This window comes from Haliotis asinina, chromosome 14 (assembly GCF_037392515.1).
Source record: "Haliotis asinina isolate JCU_RB_2024 chromosome 14, JCU_Hal_asi_v2, whole genome shotgun sequence".
In the NCBI taxonomy this organism is placed as follows: Eukaryota; Metazoa; Mollusca; class Gastropoda; order Lepetellida; family Haliotidae; genus Haliotis; species Haliotis asinina.
The window spans coordinates 32,587,280-32,605,876 of NC_090293.1; the positions used below are offsets into that span (position 1 = coordinate 32,587,280).

The 18,597-nt window shown below is 39.2% G+C and overlaps 1 protein-coding gene across 4 annotated transcripts in view; it reads right to left on the minus strand.

Annotated features, from left to right (window-relative positions):
* Window positions 1-2,370: 2,370 nt before the first annotated feature.
* LOC137261903 (putative ammonium transporter 1) overlaps window positions 2,371-18,597 on the minus strand; it is a 35,421-nt gene continuing 19,194 nt past the window's right edge. Inside the window, exons 3-13 of one of the 4 annotated variants that reach the window (XM_067799710.1) lie at window positions 17,256-17,483; window positions 15,930-16,036; window positions 15,188-15,325; window positions 14,791-15,024; window positions 14,309-14,447; window positions 12,005-12,099; window positions 11,472-11,598; window positions 10,709-10,825; window positions 9,214-9,234; window positions 7,538-7,552; window positions 2,371-5,041 (exon numbers count right to left, since the gene is read on the minus strand). In XM_067799710.1, the coding sequence (XP_067655811.1) occupies window positions 4,764-5,041; window positions 7,538-7,552; window positions 9,214-9,234; window positions 10,709-10,825; window positions 11,472-11,598; window positions 12,005-12,099; window positions 14,309-14,447; window positions 14,791-15,024; window positions 15,188-15,325; window positions 15,930-16,036; window positions 17,256-17,483 (1,499 nt within the window). In that variant the 3' untranslated portion in view covers window positions 2,371-4,763. Of the gene's footprint in view, window positions 5,042-5,673; window positions 7,255-7,537; window positions 7,553-9,213; window positions 9,235-10,708; window positions 10,826-11,471; window positions 11,599-12,004; window positions 12,100-14,308; window positions 14,448-14,790; window positions 15,025-15,187; window positions 15,326-15,929; window positions 16,037-17,255; window positions 17,484-18,597 lie in introns of those variants that run through there. The other 3 variants (XM_067799711.1, XM_067799712.1, XM_067799713.1) reach the window with 3 other exon arrangements.

Sequence of the window (18,597 nt, forward strand, 5' to 3'; positions counted from 1 at the left end):
AATTTCATGTATATGATAAGTAGCAGAAGCATTGACATCCAAATTCAAATTTCGTATAAAAATAGATACTTATGTATTTCACAGATTTTATGATTCATATCAACCATTACCGGCACCTAGATTATACAATGCGTGAAAAATTTAGGAAATAACTTACGTGGATTCTAGCCGATGTTTGTCACGTGTTTTAAACTTTTACAGGTAAATGAGGTCCTCATCTGTTGTAAAACGTACATCATCATGTCTAATTACAGTGCCTCAAACATTCAATATATACCTCCGTCTGTCAGTCCGTCCATCATACCATTTGGAATTATTTGGACAGTTTAATATTTCAAACATTACTTCAAGCTTTAAATTTCCGGGGATGGAAATGACAGACAGACGGGAGTATTGTAGGCAAGTGTCACATGACAGTTACAATACATATAACCAAGGCATTCAAAAAGATTACATGAAACACTGTCTTCCAGCCATTACTGGCTTATGAGACACTTAACACTGAAAACTTCTGAAATATATAAAATCATGTTACAGAACAGAGTACTAACTGAACATTATAAATAAAAAAAACTTAGAATATACATGTATAACCATTGTGTTTTGAAAGGTATAGCATGTAAATTAAATAAAAGCATTGCATAACATAAAAAGGTTAGATTGTGCTTAAACTACTTTCAAAAACTATGTAAATGTTCAAGTAGGTGCCTGTAAAACATTTTGTTGTACAATTTTTCTAACATTAAACATAATAAATATATGGATATGGAAATTGTAGAATGTTTTGCGCACGTTTGGAATATATGCAGTATCTTCTCAGACAAAAACATGCAAAACACCATATGCAGGCCAAACACACACACACACACACACACACACACACACACACACACACACACACACACACATCTGTGTGTGGTGTGTGTGTGTATGTATGTGTGTATGTATGTATGTACGTATGTATGTATGTATGCATGTAGGTATATGTATATATATATATATATATATACGTGTGTGTGTGTGTGTGTATATATATATATATATTCAATATACACATTTGCAGACGAACTAGTTGCACTTGAAATAAGTGTTGAGTGGAAAACCTTCAGATCATACATACATATTGACATTAGTTCGCGACCTCGCCAAGACGAGAACTACCATGCCAAATGTCCTTCATTTCTCGATTTCAGCAGAGACCATACATGGTCTCTGATTTCAGTATGTCGCATGACTACTGTGTCAGTCCAGCGGAGAGTTAAACAATTGACAGAGGTTCATCATGGAAATGGCTCGTATGAACCTCGCTTTTCATCAGCTGATGAGTGTCAACAATACAACGCAAGTCGTAAAATATTGCCAGACGCCGCCCAGATGAATACTAGTGAGTGAGTGAGTGAGTGAGTTTAGTGTTACGCCTCAGCAATATTCCAACTATATATGGACAATCCAGTGATCAACAACATGAGCTTCGATCTGCGCAATTGGGAACCAATGACATGTGTCAACCAAGTCAGCGAGCCTGACCTACCGATCCCATTAGTGGCCTCTTACGGCAAGCATAGTCGCCTTTTTTGGCAAGCATGGGCTGCTGAAGGCCTATTCTACCCCGGCACCTTCACTGGTCCAGATGAATACTAGCAAATCTACTGTTCTTAATGATATTGTTCTGACAGATATGTAAGTGAACAGCTGTGAAGGACATGACGGCACGCTTCTGCTTCTGCATAGTCCAGATGTATGTTTCCTGTCAACAACACATTCGAAAATGCTCAGCGTTTGAACTAATTAAGACATTTAAGCTACATAGACGTATAATGGACTGGCATCGTTTGAAAGATTAACTTTTTATCAAAAAAATGTGAAATCTGACTCGTTATTTTGTCTTTAAGTGATATGTGGTTTTTCTTGTGTATATTTGCGTGTGCGTGTGCGTGTGCGTGTGCGTGTGCGTGTGCGTATTTTCTGTTTCTTGTTGCATTTGTGTGGGTGGAGGTAAAAACAGACGCAAGCCAAATGAAGATATATGTGTTATTTAACCATCAAGCTGTTTCTGTATGCGCATATTGTATGCATAGTCTTCTCTTGTAAATCCGTTGGTGGTTGAACAGAAATACATGAATTGAATCGAATTGTGCCATAAACTCCCGGTTTCGTTCTGGTAACCTGCCTTTGCGTGTGTTTATTACAGGTTCCAGAGTTTGGAATTTAGTGTAACGATAGCTGTTTGCAGTGTCTGTTATGAGTTTCCCACGATAAAATTCGGATCAGCTGAAATATAGGTCTTTGCATGAATTGGTTAATGAGACTCATGTTTCGGTTTGTCATTCACTAACTCACTCGCTAAAACATTAAACACGGAAACCGAGGTAAGTATAAACAGAAATTTATTCAGTGTTCCCTTTGAACGCAACAACCATTATATGAGGCTCCATATACCTGGTCCTGCAAACAATGCAATTATATCAAATGGTTTCTCAAGAAACTCCATTCATATCTACAACATAAAAAGGTCCAACACGGATCATCTGCAGTAAGCATATACATAACGAAAAACACATGCTATTTTACAACATTATTCATAGGGGTGAAACGACTTCTTGGATTGCACTACGGCATACCGAACCGAAGACAAACTACCGTGGTTCTACTAATACCGCGACGCCGTGGTTCTGTATACCGTATAACCCCAAATTAATAACCAAGATGAATGCTTGGAAAATAATGTGGATGAAATATCAATGACGATTTTTTGCTGTAATGCTCATTATAATATCACAAAAGGGCATTATTTGCAGACGCCTACAGAAATGCATGCCAGACAACTATCGAATCGATTAAATATATATTCTGTACCCATTTATGGCCATAGGTGTTCTATATTCATGTCCGTTCGCCTAGTTTTAAGCAGTTTAAAACCAAAAATGTTTCTATGACCTCTGATAGCATCCTGTTTGACAGTAAGGTCCCATTTATCCACAAAACTGCTGCCCAGTAATGGGCAATAAGACCTGACGTGCAAAAAATAAGATGGACATTTATTGTTATACATCCTGTGGATGACACTCAAAAAGTGCTCTAATTAAGTCTTTTTAAGTTGAAAAGGTACGTGTACCGATTTTTATGCTGACATATCTAAGTGTTAAAATGAGCTCAAATACAAATTGTATCTGTTGAGATGTATTTAGGTGCGATAGCTAGTGTGAGTTTAGGGAGTCTGCGGTCTCTGGTGCCAAAATATGTGTACAATGATCAATGGAATGACATCAGCATCAGTTTTCTTGACTGAGTGTGTTTGTACATATACGTGTGAGTGTTTACATATCTGAGTGTCTTTCTGTGTGCGTGTGCGTGTGCGTGTGCGTGTGCGTGTGTTTGTGTCCTGGTATACCTTATACATATGAACATAATTACTCGGAATATGATTACCGGGAATGAAAGTGATAGTTGATGACATGATTATTATGTTAATGACGATTAATACATTTTACAAGAACATTGTTACATTGAATATGAAAATTTCATACCTACATCAGTGAAGCAGATAACATAAGATCACAGCTGTTAGTGGCTTGTCGGCAACGGCGGCTATATTATCACGAGACCTCGAAATGTACATTTATCACTAATCAACATAAATTTGCATGTGTCATACTGCAGTTTATAATTTTGCAACTCAGTTTCGACATCTGTGGCAGGAAACACTAAAGTAGGGATCCGAGAGGTTTTAGACTGGTTTGATGCTGAAAAACCTAAAATCATATATATCATGTTTGCACAATCAGAAGCTTAGATGAGAAAGGTGGTGTTTAGAGTGTGGATTGATTTGAATTACACGACTGTTTATTATAATTTCAGGTAAATGAGTTTTGATAATGATCAACCCCAATAGAAGTTAAATTCAGAACCTTTTTCGTTACTAAAGTCGGTTTAATGCCATGCTGTATTTTATTGTAAATATGAGATACTTGTAAAGGCATGCACATCTGTTATGTAAAAATATATCTGCTTTACAGTCATCAAACATACAGTGTTCCAAAGAACATAGACATGAACATGGCGCTCGGCTTGGGAAATGTTTAGAGATTTACAGTAAACAGTTGTGTCCTAAAGGCAAATATTGTAATAAACTGTGTATACATAAATTCTCTATGATAAACATCAGTAACATAAATGCCATTCAAAGATCTGAAACACACGTTGTAAAACTGTGTGGCTCTTTAATGATCAGTGTTGAGCATCAGCAAAACTGTAAACATTCACTGTGAAAAGTTGTTGAAAACTTGTGTTTTAGTTGAAACTAATATGGACATTTCGCATATTAATGGTAAAAATACCTTTTGGATTATATTGTAAGGCAATAGGGCCATTTCCGTGTTGAGTATTAGCGTTAGGAAAGCAACTGATGAAAGATCGTGGAAATTTACAATCATGATTCCCATTGTAGCATTAGCCATTATTACTGACCCCAAGTGCATGAGTCACTTGTATTGCAGATGCTAAGTTACAGTCGGTCGGGCAAACACATTCTTGGCATGTGAGTTAATGTTAATTGCTTTTGACTTCATTTGAAACGAGTTGAATATGAGTCAACATTGTTGCATGGTGTCAAACAGTTTCGAAATGGCCTCGCGGGTTATAAAACCATCTAGCTTGAAAAATCTCATTTGTGTTCCTTTGGAAAACTTTGGTGTTAGTCGATGTGGCAGCGGAGCGTCATGACCTTCAGTGTCTCCGATGGATCAGCACATTGGTGGCTTTCTTTACATGGCAGTAAACACGTGCTTGTCATTGACTGGATGCACCTGAGTGGCGTTGCCGTTGTCAAGGTTGGGACGTGGTGTGTATTGGGAGACTGCAGGAGTGAGGATGTGCCCGGCTGGGGGTTTGGGGTGACGATATCGGTATTTGTCAAGGTTCTGCGTGGATGGTAGCTCGGTTTTCTGGCCATGACCATCGCGCATGACTTGCACTTCCATGCTGTCGTAGCCGACGGCGTGAGTGCCGTCTTCATAGCCCCTGTTAAGAAGACCGGGAACAACTGGAAGAGATGGAAATTGAAGCTAGGTTACTTGGGAAAGCGATGAAGCGAAAATATTTTACTTTGTTTATAAACTTCGCAAAATTCACATTGGTTGACTACATAATCTCCATCAACAGATAGGTATGTACACACATAAATGCTGTGATTGACACACATACATGTAAACACATAAACACTGTCACATGCATACACATGTAAACACATAAATACTATCACATACATAGATGTGTAAACACATAAATACTGTGACTGACTCACAAACATGCAAACATACAAATACTGTCACATTCATAGATGTGTAAACACATAAATACTGTGACAGACTCACAAATATGCAAACATACAAATACTGTCACATTCATAGATGTGTAAACACATAAATACTGTCACACAGAGATGTGTAAACACTGTCTCTGATACTCATACATTTGCACAAACTGATAATGTCATTTATGTAAGCATAAATACATACTGTCAATGATACCTATATATTTACACACATTCTATCACTGACATGTATATATTTACACACAGAAATACTGTCTCTGATAACTGTATATTTATAGAAATAAATAATAGCATTGACACCAATATGTTTACACACTGTCACTGATACCTACATAATTACACACAAAGATACTGTCTCTGACAGCTATATATTTACATACATACTGTCTCTGATACCCATATATTTACACGATTTTTATAAAAGCATTGACACTAATATATTTACACACATAAATACTGTTTCTGATACCGATATGTACTTACATAACTACTGATACCCGCAGATGTAGAAATGTACACACGAAGAAAGCAAAAACGATTTTGACAAATCGGCATATAATTATTTAAAGCTGTTAAGCCTCCAAACCTCATTACACAACATCAAAAACACTATTATCAGTGTTAATATGCGTTAAATGGTGAAACCTAACGTCTCCTCAATCGCAATCCGATCGCGAAATGCGGACGATCCCAAACCATCTGGCCACACCAACGTTCGCGGTCAGACTGCGAAAGGAACGCGACAGAGGAGACATTAGTTTAGAAAAGTTGAGCTTTGCTGGGATATTGGGTGATGCCAATTAGTGGTTTGAAATATACAGGATGCAGGCATGTATCGCAGTAGCAGAACGGCGTAAAGGTGAGAGGGTGTGGTTTTATGCCGCTTTTAACAACACACCAGCCATACCACGACGGGGAAGACCAGAGATGGCCTTTGAACAATGTACCCATGTTGGGAATCGAACACGGATCTTCGGCCTGACAAGCGAACGCTTTAACCACTAGGCTACACTAGTAAAGGTGGAGTTATCACACACGATAATCGCACTCAAGCAGGATAACCAAAGTCATACGAACACATTAAGAGATATTTTATTGAAAACACTGGATTTCAATCATATTCAAAAACGATGCTACCCAATGGTTGAACAAGAAAAACATTCACCGAGAACAGAGTATGACATACATCTCGTCATGTGAAAATATATAGGCAGTTCGAATTTATGGTATATTTTGTGTGTCGATCTTAATAGTCTTGCACCCCGACCGATAACTCGACACTCCACCCCAGTGTGCGAAATAACCATAGGTCCGCTGGCCCGTGGTTAGTAAAAATCAAGTCGGACCAGCAAATGTCCAGTCACTAGCCCGCTTTGATCCCGAATTTTCATGAAGTCATTTTGTAAATATATCACTCTCTCGGACTTGTTGAGCTATAACACACTTCATACGAGCTTCCATACAAACAATGTAGGTCGGTTAGTAATGAGGCACAATATCAAAATGTATCTTTATGACCATGAAGTGCTTGTGTCAACAGTGCACAACAATATTGTACAAGAATACAAGTCCGCTTCTGGATCTGACTATCTGTGGAACTTGAGTATTTGTGTAAGAGATATTTCCTGATATTTACATTTGAAAACACTGGTGATGCTTTTGACCAGTTACAGCGAAAGTGAGTTCCGTTACAACATGTCTGCAAGGACAGTGGTGTGATTTTCCACAGTGTATCATAGTCCATTATCGACATCTGTCAGAAATGTACCCGGAGGCAAGAACGAGCACTGGAATATGGGCACACGTCCTAAGATGTCCCAAGATGAAAGATGTTCACGGACTCTTATTAAAGCTGCGTCAAACAATATAAGTCGTGACAGTCATAGTTGTTCCACCGGAAACGCTCCTTGGCATAGACGGTCCTGCGCAGATGCAAGGTACACGTGACTTCGAAAGGAAGTAATGAATGTAAGAAAACTGTTTACATATGTACGGGTATGATAAGAGTAAAATGTCACAACACGAAACATTCATATTTTCGGTATTTAATACCATCTCTGGATTAATCTTTTATTGATTTTATAAACATATTTTTTCGTTGTGACATTCTAGAGTGCACATGTGCAGTGTAAGTGTGTAAGAAATTCAGAAGTGGTAAGAGCTATACTAAAAGTAGTGTATACTGATCCATTGTGCTTATTATACCTCGGTCTACCGCAGCTGAAATAAGAACGTTATGGGTAACAACCATTATTACCAGGGTAAAGAAAAAAAGGTGTGAGGTGTGTCGGGATATCGTGTTTATCCTGTCTCATACCCTACTTTCGTCCCCATATTTGAGGGTCCGTGAAATGGCATAAAGTCTTTCTGAACGAACTGAAAGCGGAGCATATCTGATTGAGTGACTCATTGTTTTCGTAAGAAGAGACTAACGGGATCGGGTGGTCAGGCTCGCTGATTTGGTTGACACATGTCATCGTATCTCAGTTGCATAAAGCGATGCTCATGGTGTTGATCGTAGGATTGTCTCATTCAGACTCGAGTTTTTACAGACCGCAAGATCATAGCTGAAATATTGGGGAGTGTGAACATTCAAAATACCAGTAGAGTACAGACGCTAACAAATATTTATAGGAATATGATCTGAAAGATAAATGTTAAGTAGAAAATAGAAAATAGAAATTTAATAGGAATTTAAGTATCGTTGATAGGTATGTTTATTTAGTAATAGAATTCCATAGAAATAAAAGACTGGTTACCGGTATTAAACGAGTAGTAGCAAATGCCGCAAAAGCGATGTACTGTCTCTTAAAGAAAGCACGAATGTAAATGTACCACTAGATTGTCTCATGTCAGCTTTTGATGTCATGATATCACCAATCCCTACACACGGGTCCGAAATATGAGGACATGAGAAACTAGAACTTATTGAAAGTGTCCATTTAAAGTTTCTTATAATTGCCTCCGGTCTTAGAAAATCCACCCCAAACTTTATGGTTTATGGCGAGTTAGGTAGCACCCCTTTAAATATATGAATCTATGTCAATATGTTGCCTTTTTGGCATAAACTCGCGTCAGCTGAGACGATCAAACTATCTCATGTTTTATACCAATACATGTATATTAGACATGACTATAAACAACACCCTTCGGCATACCCTTGGTTACACTCCATGAAACATTTATTAGACAGACTCGGTTTATCCGAAATATATGTAAATCCCTCGGCATGTTCTACAAAGTCCTTAGTTTCAAAAGTAAAACAAATCCTAACAGGCCAGTTTATTAAAAAATGGCAAGAAGATAAACGTTCCAGTTCTAAGGGATTCTATTATCAATACTTTTAAAAAACACTGTCCTTTGAAAAATATCTTTTATTTCCGAAATCTACACATATCCCTATTTTGAAATTTAGGATCTCAAATCTAAACCTTCCGATCGAAACTGGTAGATGGCAGAACAAACCAAAAGTAGAAAGAATATGTAGATTACGTAACTGCAACTTAGTTGGTGACAAATTACATTATCTTTTTAAATGTATGTCACTCAATTCTTACAGAAAATCATTCATCCCCCCAAAATATCACAGTTGGGCCAATTTATCTTCTCTTAACAAGGTTATGTCGCCTGTCAGCTTTAAACTTAGCAAATGTTTATCACTTTTTATTTCTCAATTGTATACGAGGCATGTTTCTATTTATATTGTTGATATTGTATATTCTTTGCTCTTGTACCACCAATGGCGGTTTTATGAGAATAAAGAAGTTGAAGTTGAAGTTGAAGTTGAAGTTGAAGTTGAAGTGTATTAATATTTTCTTTGTTAAAGCACATACATATAATCATGCATGAGCGTGCGCATTATAATTAGTACGATTTCTTACCTTCCTTGTAATCCCGAATTGCTGTGCAAACAAATCATTATGTTCGTATGAACTACATCCCCTAGCATGCACTATTTCATAAGAAAACATCATGCAAAAAAGCAGGATTGTGACAACTGAATACAGCGATTCCCCGTTAATCCGTTCTTGTAACTGTCTGGACTGTCTAAACGAATCTCTGGACTATAGAGTCATGGGTACAGTTTACGAGGGCTGCGTGTTCGCATGTTCGTGCTGTTGTCCACGGGAAAAGAACATAAAAGCTGACCGAGTGGGTGCGGATTAACGGGGTTTCAGTGTGAACACGTGTACCCAAGATACACAAAATATTAGATGGAACATGCATAATAGGAAACAATCCTCGACCAAAATCTAATGAAAATCATTTTGATGTTATGGTAGAATTTAAACAAATCTTGACATTATAAACGCACCAAACAAAAGAAGTATTATATAAATAAGAATCAGTTCATGTAAAGATTAATGCATAGTGCATTAATCATGCATGTCAAGAATATCACCTACATTATCTTCCCGAACGTTACTCAAGCTACGGATTGTCATCAGGGACAGAAATGTAATACGGCCTGTAAGTAGGTCTGTCGCCAGGCCTAAGCACTTCCGGTGACAAACAACGTTTCATATCTTTTCAAATGGTCACACGGTTGTCCGCTGACAGTGAGGGACTGATAATCCTTTCAGGGATAACATATTCCCAATCCATCCAGCCCCAAATTAGCCAACTATTACGACTGTTAACAACTGTGAGAGCAACTTATGGTTGAATCATGGTTGTACACTTGGCCTGGTGTAGTAAAGTCATATTTGGCGGTCGAGCTATTTGGAAACAAACCCAGTTCCTGAATATCCGCTTGGCACCTGAAATCTGGTACCGGAAGAAATCTGGGCCCCTGCTCGCATATCGCAAACTGGTGTGCGACAAGCTTGGTACCGGAAGTAGCACATCGCACGACTTACAGGCTCAATGGGTTTAGAAGGAATATTGATACCTAGATATTCATGATCCGTAAAGTCATTGTCAGTGATGACTGGTATTGGTGTTTTTCAGCACACCTGTACGTTACAACAATTCAAGATGCATGTATTTCCCAAAAGCCGAACAGTTCCATCCAGCTGCATGTACATTATAACAACTTAAACTGCCACTCTGTACCAAAAACCTATTACCTGTCAATTACATTTCTGAATATTTTTTATTCCATCACTTCCATTCAATAACTGAATCTACGGTCTATATAATAGGCATTGATATATACTAGTATTTGGAGTCGACACATTGGGTTTTGATAGAGAACGTCATGAAGCATTGTTAGACTAAACAGAGATGTCTTGTCGCATCTGCAAATCAAAGTCATTAGTCGACAGCGTCTATGGCATTCATCTACATTGTACATTGTTCAGGGTAGGGCATTGGGGAGACGGACAGGGACTTCGTACGACATATACACTGTGTGGGGTGTGGACGGAGACATACCTTGCTGAACCTCCGAGAGTCGCCCGTCCTCCAATACTTGCAGGATGTGCTCCACCCAGCCATGGCCGTAAGACTCCATCGGATAGGCCGGCTCGCCATGTTTGGGTATGTCTAGACCTGTATAACGGAGCAGGAAAGCTTGTAGTGAGTGAGTGACTTTAGTTTTATGCCGCTTTTAGCAATATTTTAGTTATATCTGGGACACCAGAAATGGGCTTCAGACATTGTACCCATGTGGGGAATCGAACCTGGTTCTTCAGTGTGACGAGCGAACGCTCTAACCACTAGGCTACCCCACGCCCCAGGAAAGCTTGTAACATGTGAAGTGCACATGTCTCTTGTAGCAATATTCCAGCAATATCACGACAGCTACACTAGGAATGGCCTTCACACATTGTACCCATGCAGGTACCCATTCAGCGTGACGAGCGGACGCTTTAACCACTGGGCTATCCTAGTACCCTGCCGTCCCTACAGACTCATGGAAACGCATGAAAGTACAAGTTTTCCCTTATTTATTTCCAGAATTTCATCCACAGTGCAATACATTCATTTTCTTCATCACGAACTGTCAGGATTATGATAAGAAAACATGATGCAGATTTAAACGTTTCTTACTAAGTGAAAGTAAACGGCACGGCTATGATGCTGACAGCCTTAAAATCAGAATAAGGGCAAATGACGAATTTAAGCCCATGGTCATAGGATCCGGGACAATCTAAGGGAGACAACCCTACACTGACTTAGACCACTAGGCACCTACCTTTCCTCTCCAGGTTCTCGGGGACACGGAGGATGCCCATCAGCCTTAGAGTACCAAACATGAGGAGACACAGGACTGCCGACCACGCCGTAATGGAAACCACCCCCGTCAGCTGCCATGCTAGACGCTGCCAGTCCAGAATTAGGATTAACATCTTGTTAAAGTCAACTTACAGTTTAATAACATCTTTCGTTCGTTTTATGTCTAACGCCGCATAATATTCCGGCTATCTGGCGCCTGTCTGTACATAATCGAGTTTGTACTAGACAATCCAGTGATCAACTGCATGAGCATAAATCTGTGCAACTGGACAACTGGAAATGTCAAACTAGTCAGCGAGCTTGACCATCGAATACCGTTAGTCGCCTCTTACGACAAGAGGAACAACAGAAGATCGGTTCTACCACGAATCATCACGTGAAGGTTAATTTTAACGTTTAGAATTTTAAACATATTACTTCAACCAGGCCCAGTTAGACCGTACATGGATTTCATTGTGAGTGAGCGAAACGCATAAACACAACCCAACTTACCAATCCAGATTGTGTATCCCATGCAAACACAATTCCTTCATCTCTTTTGAAGAAAGCGACAGCAATGGCACCCCAAAGACCTCCTCCGAAATGAACTGTGAACGGACAGTGATGAAAACATATTATTTATGGGAGACGATTAAAGAGAAACTATAGAAGAGTCGTCCGTCGTATGTATCTGAACTGATGGTACTATACTGAACAACAAAAGGGAAGCACGATTCGAAAAAATGAATAATAGTTTTTGTCTACTATTTAAAACTTGACTGAAAACAGAGTTGTGTTTCTTTTGCTTGTCAGCATGTTGCGTTATCATGACTATCTGTGAATATCTATCTCTGTAACTCTTTGTGTATCTTTGTTTACTCTCTGTGATTCCCTATGACTTTCTAGGATAAAATATGTCACTATTTTATGCCAAGTGTGGCTCAGTGTGTGTACAGACTCTATGGCGCTCTGTTACTCTCTAACTCTGTGACACACTGTACTCTGTACACATATTTGTGATTAAGCTACTTGACTCACAATGGCTCTGTTTGACATCACATGGGACCATGTATTTTCCTTTTTCTTACTCGGCATGAAACCCTTTTCTTTGTGACACTATGTGGCGCTCTCTGTGATAGCCCGAAACTCTATGGTCCTTTCATGACACTCTGACACCCTCTGTGATTTACTCTGACACTATGGTCAAAGATTGTCAGTGACCCACTGTATGGGCACCACATTTCTTTCTTTGAGTTTCAAGTAGCCATAATGATTACATTCTGAATATGGGACGGTCGGTACCCCCCTCCTTCCATCACTCCAAAAATTAATAAATAAAAACCAAAACAATATAACAATAATAAAAAAACCCCAAATACATATCGAAAAAAACAAACACACAAACAAACAAAAAACAACACAACCAAACTAAAAGACAAGAAACCTTATAGAAATAAAAACAAAACAATAACAACAAATACAAAACAAAACAAGGCCCTCTCCCCCACCCCCACCCCCCAAAAAAGTCAAAAAATAAAAAAACAAAAACAATATAACGATAATAAAAAGACATATAAATATCTACAAAACAAAACAACAAAAAAAACCCCACAACGCACAACCAAGCTAAAAGACATACATAAAATAGAAATAAAAGCAAAAACAATAACAACAAATACAAAGCAAAACAAAATTCCCTACCCCCCACCCCCCATCCCCCACTCCACAAAAAATTAATAAATAAAAAGCAAAACAGTATAACAATAATGAAAAACAGATATATATCGACAAAAACCTCCCAAACAACAACACTCAACCAAACTAAAAGACAAACACACAAAACACACAGAAATAAAAGCAAAACAATAACAACACATGTAAAAGAAAACAAAGCAAAACAAGACAAAACACAAAACACACGCACATACACACACACATACACACACACACACACACACACACACACACACACACACACACACACACAAACCAAACCAAAACAAAACACGAACTCACACACTTACAACTTCATAAAGACGTTCTTCATCTGAACAGTGGTCGGTATTCGCATTCATTGTACTTCTTATTACAATTCTCGCGTTCTGTGGACTTGTTTTAATGCCTTATGTTGAACACGTCGTAAATAAATCTTCGTAGATCAATAGATCAATCGGTATCAATAGAAAAAATTGAAGCTAAAAATTAAAGATACATTGTTTTCAAATACTTTCAGTTATCCCGTATAAAGTGAGCGTTTGACAGACATCAATGAAGACAGCCAGGACTCACATTCATAGGTAGCTGACACGGTCTTAATGACTTAATTATGTGGTGCTTAAAGTTTATAGAGCTTGAGTTTATAGAATTCGTAAATCTTGAAAAGGTTGTTAAATTAAGATGACACTAATTCCACTGTGAAACGGGTATGAAGGTTGTACTTAAAAACAAATAAAGTGTTTGTCTTCGTTGTCGTCTGCTACGTCAGTCGCAGACGACATGACCGGACTGTTGTCAAAGGACATTTTTGTTGCACGGTAACATTTAATTAAGAGTCAGTACGTCCTATGTTCGAATCGGGGGTATTATAAAATTTGGGTCGGTCGGGAAATGAAAAACGTAGAAAATAAACATCCTGTCAAACGCCATGTCTCTACCTCTATATAACTATATATGCCAGCGCCATGAGCAATACCACTAAACTAGTATCATTGACATCCCTGACTCTCTGTGGCTTCCATGTGACATCTCTCTATGGCACTGAACGATAGCATGTGATGCTCAACATGTGCTTGATGACTTAACCAGGATATGTGTTACCTGCAGTAGCATCAAGTGGGTCATCTATCTTCAGCTTCAACATGATATTGGACCAAAGTTTGTAGGAAATGGCGGCAAAGAAACCGACGACAGCTGCTCCCCAAGGGTAGTAGACGTTGCATCCAGCACATGCTGCTACCTACACATTGCAAACATGTTTTTTCAACAACCGCAACAGCAGCAACAACAAAAACTACAACAGCAGCAACAACGAACCAGGAGGGGTAGTAGGTAGTAGTAGTAGTAGTAGTAGTAGTAGTAGTAGTAGTAGGAGGAGGAGGAGGAGGAGGAGGAGGAGGAAGAGGAGGAGGAGGAGGGGTGGTAGTGGTAGTGGTAGAAGTAGTGGTGGTGGTAGTAGTAGTAGTAGCAGCAGTAGTAGTAGCTCTGGTGCTATGCAGATCTACAGATGTATTTCATTCTACTGCTGGAAAACTGCTGCGTAACACTAAACTCTCTCGCTGGCTCAACTGCTTGACACTTACCATACCAGTGAGTGCGCCGTTAAGGGCGTTGAGGAGACTCCAGTAGCGGTTGCCAAAGTAGCCGCTTTTGTGTATGAAGAGAGAGATGAAGGCGGACATAGAGCCTGAAATGATGGTGTTGACGACGGAAAGACTGACGCTGGCTCCGCTGCCGTCACCGGAGATGCTGAGAGCTGACCCTCCATTGAAAGCAAGGAACCCGAACAGGAGGATGAAGCCACCAAGAGCTGCGAACTGAGACATTCGACTTCTTCTCAGAAACATTATTTATCTAAATTATTTCTATTTATTACCATGGTTGAATACAAACATTTAAAGCAATACGTGGGCAAATGCATGATCAAAGTCTGAGAGTTCCAACAGTCATATTGTGTCTGCAGAGAGAAAAGAAACTTACGGGCACCGAATGACCCCTAAGGTCAACCGGACCACGGGTATCCGGGTGGAACCGTCCAATTCTGGGACCAAGCAATAAAGCCCCACAGAAAGCAGCCACCCCACCGAGGACGTGGACGGCACCACTACCAGCAAAATCCTGCATACAGTGAAACATTCATAAAACCAAGGTAATGTGAATGTAAAAATGTAATAAAGATGAACACGATTACCACACTGACAACATCATGTCTTCACAGTCCGTGTGCAAGACCGGAACTACAAAGTCATGGCTACAAGGTTATGCAGGACTGAAACGTCATATTCAAGGTCAGGTCTACAATGGTAAGTCTTCAAGGTCATATGTAGAAAATTATAACTACAAAGCTATTTATCCAAGGTCATGTAACAGCCTCGATCTCAGATTGGTCCACGCGACCCTGAACAAAATTCCATATGCATGATCAGCCGGGTGGATGATATTTTCCAATGACCAATCAGTGGCATATACAGATTTATTTTTATTGATGCCAGTTTGAAATATTCGGTATGACACCTTTAAGCAGTCGGTCATCCGAATGTCAGCCTCCACTGAATGTGATAATTTATATGCTCAAATGCTCAGTCTAAAGGTCATGTGTACAAGGTCGTGTGTACAAGGTCATGACTTGAAGGTCAGCATACGTCATAAATACGTTGATCTGTCTTCCCTTGTGACGTCGATCTAATGAAACGAATACGTATGCTGTGATCTGTGTACGTACCTCGTATCCTATCGTGTAGGTGTCATTGCCGGTACCGTACACAGAACCAACCACAAGCCAGCCATCACTAGCCCAAACCCATCGGGTGACGACGGGGTAGATCACAGCTGAAAACAAAATTTTGAAAACTCTTACAGTAAAACAGTTATAAGACTGTAAGACAACTGTATTCAGTAAAAGGCCACAGGCCCATAATACAGTCAAATGTACGATCACACATCACATAAAAATTATCACACAATAATTTATAAAACTTGTTCTGCTCTTAAATCTACTTTGTGCATCATATAAAATAAAGAAAAATTCTTTATCAGATCTCTAGCAGATTGCATAATATGTATTGAGTTATTGTCGGGGGCTGACTTAAATATTTCACAATATATTTTTCTCAAACATCAGAAAAACATTCTCAGATATGCGACTCATCATCGACAACATTAATACATTATACAATACAATACATTAATGTAACTTTGCATTAGATGGCCGTTAACCTGCCAAATATTCTAATAACTGGCAAGGATAATAACTAAAGAGTTTTCACATTGTTAGATCATAGTGAGAAATATGACTAACTATGCTTTTATGCACATAGCTATCATGATCAACATCACTGGGATAGAAAACAGCTGAAAACAAATTTTAGAAAGTCATGATGTGTGGTGTGTATGCGATCACTGATTACATTAAGGCTGTCTTTGTTTGCCGCTAATTCTTGCCTAAGTTACAACACGGCTTAAAATAATTCCATTGCCACTGAGCCATAGCTGAATTAGTTTTGAATACAATATGTCATTTACTGAATTAGTTTAACGTCTATCTTATCGTATTTCGGGTACATCGGGTTAGTTCGATCTGAGATGCAACACCCCCCTCCCCAAAAACAAACAAACAAACAAACAAAAAACAAAACAAAAAAACGAACAAAACCAAACCCAAAAACCCCACCTAACCTCCACCCCTCCTCCCCCGAAAAAAACCCAAAAACCCCAAACAAACAAACAACAGAAACAACAACAACAACAACAACAACAATACACAAAAAGCCTACACAAATAAACAAATATATAAATAAATGAAATAGAAAACCCAAACAACAGAAAACAAACAAAAACCTCTGCACATCGCACATCATAAGACATTTGACTATGGATATAGTTATGAATGAATGGGGTTTTACGCCGCTTTAAGCAATATTCCAGCAATATCTCGACGGTGGACACCAGATTCACACACTGTGGGAAATCGAACCCGGGTCTTCGGTGTGACGAGAAAACGCTCCCCCTCCACCCCACAATAGTTAAGAGGTAAACTTTGTATACTCACATGTGAGAAGAAAGCTGTAGACGAAATAGGCCACGAACTCGCACCTCTCGGCCATGGCACCGGACACAATGGTGGCGGCGGTAGCGGCAAAGACATACTGGAAGAAGAAGGAGGCGAAATCTGTATCTGGGAGGTCTTTGGAAGCCCAAAATGTGTAACCGATGAAACCATTTCCTTTTCCGTATGCCAGTGGGTAGCCGATCACCCAGTACGCAATGCCAGCAACAACTGAAACAATGGAGATGTATGTAATATAAATACATTACTGTCGAACATCGTTCGTGTTATCCGGGGTTCGACAAACAAAATGATGACTAGATAACAAATACGTTGGGCCAAATGTTTACTACAAGACAAATGTAAGTTGGACATAAGGTGGTTCACTGTCTTTACAACGTACCAGGAGAAGAATTATTGAACACATATAGATGTAGCCACTTCTAGACAACAGTAAGTTGGACTCAAGTGTTCACTGTATTTATAACGGACCAGGTGCAGGATCAGTGAACCCATATAGACTTGGTCACTTCTAGACAACAGGAACTTAGACACGAGGTGGTTCGCTGTCTAACGGACCAGGTGCAGAATGATTGAACAAATATAGCGGGTGTAATCTATACATTATTTTTGTTTTACCTTTTACAAACATAGGTAATCAGATGTATGTTGCAAAACATCACCGTGCAGGTTCAACTTTTAGTGAGTGGTATTTTTTCACCAACAATATTTCAGCAATATGATCATGGAGACACAAGACAGACTTCACACGTTTTACCCATGTGGGGAATCGAACCCCAACCTAACTCCATCTCGCATTCTACTTGAACTTGAGATGAAATCAACTACACACTTAGTTCAACAAATCTGAAAATCTCAAGAACGTTGCTCTCCTTCGAATATTTTATGCATTCAAAACAACGTATCATTTGAAAGTGACGGCACATTGATTGGTCTTCAAATTAACCTAGATTTACTTCCGGTAGTGTCTGACGTAGGGGGATGGGTATGGGAGTGTCAGGCCACTTGACAAGTACTTCAGCTGTATCACAGAGTGACAGTTTATTTGTGAAAAAGTAACCAAAATATCGTTTTTCGTAGACGTTTTGGACGATGGTGAGACTCAAGAAGGAGTGAGTAAGTTTGGTTTTAGGATTATTCCAGCAATATTACGGCGGCGGAAATGGGCTTCACCTACTGTGCCCATAAGGGGAATCGAACCAGGGTCTTCGGCGTCACAAGCGAACCCTTTAATCACTAGGCTACCCAACCGTCCCTGCGACAGAAGGCCAAAGGTATGTTACTGACAAATCATCAAAACAGGATTAGAAAAACAAATTAAACG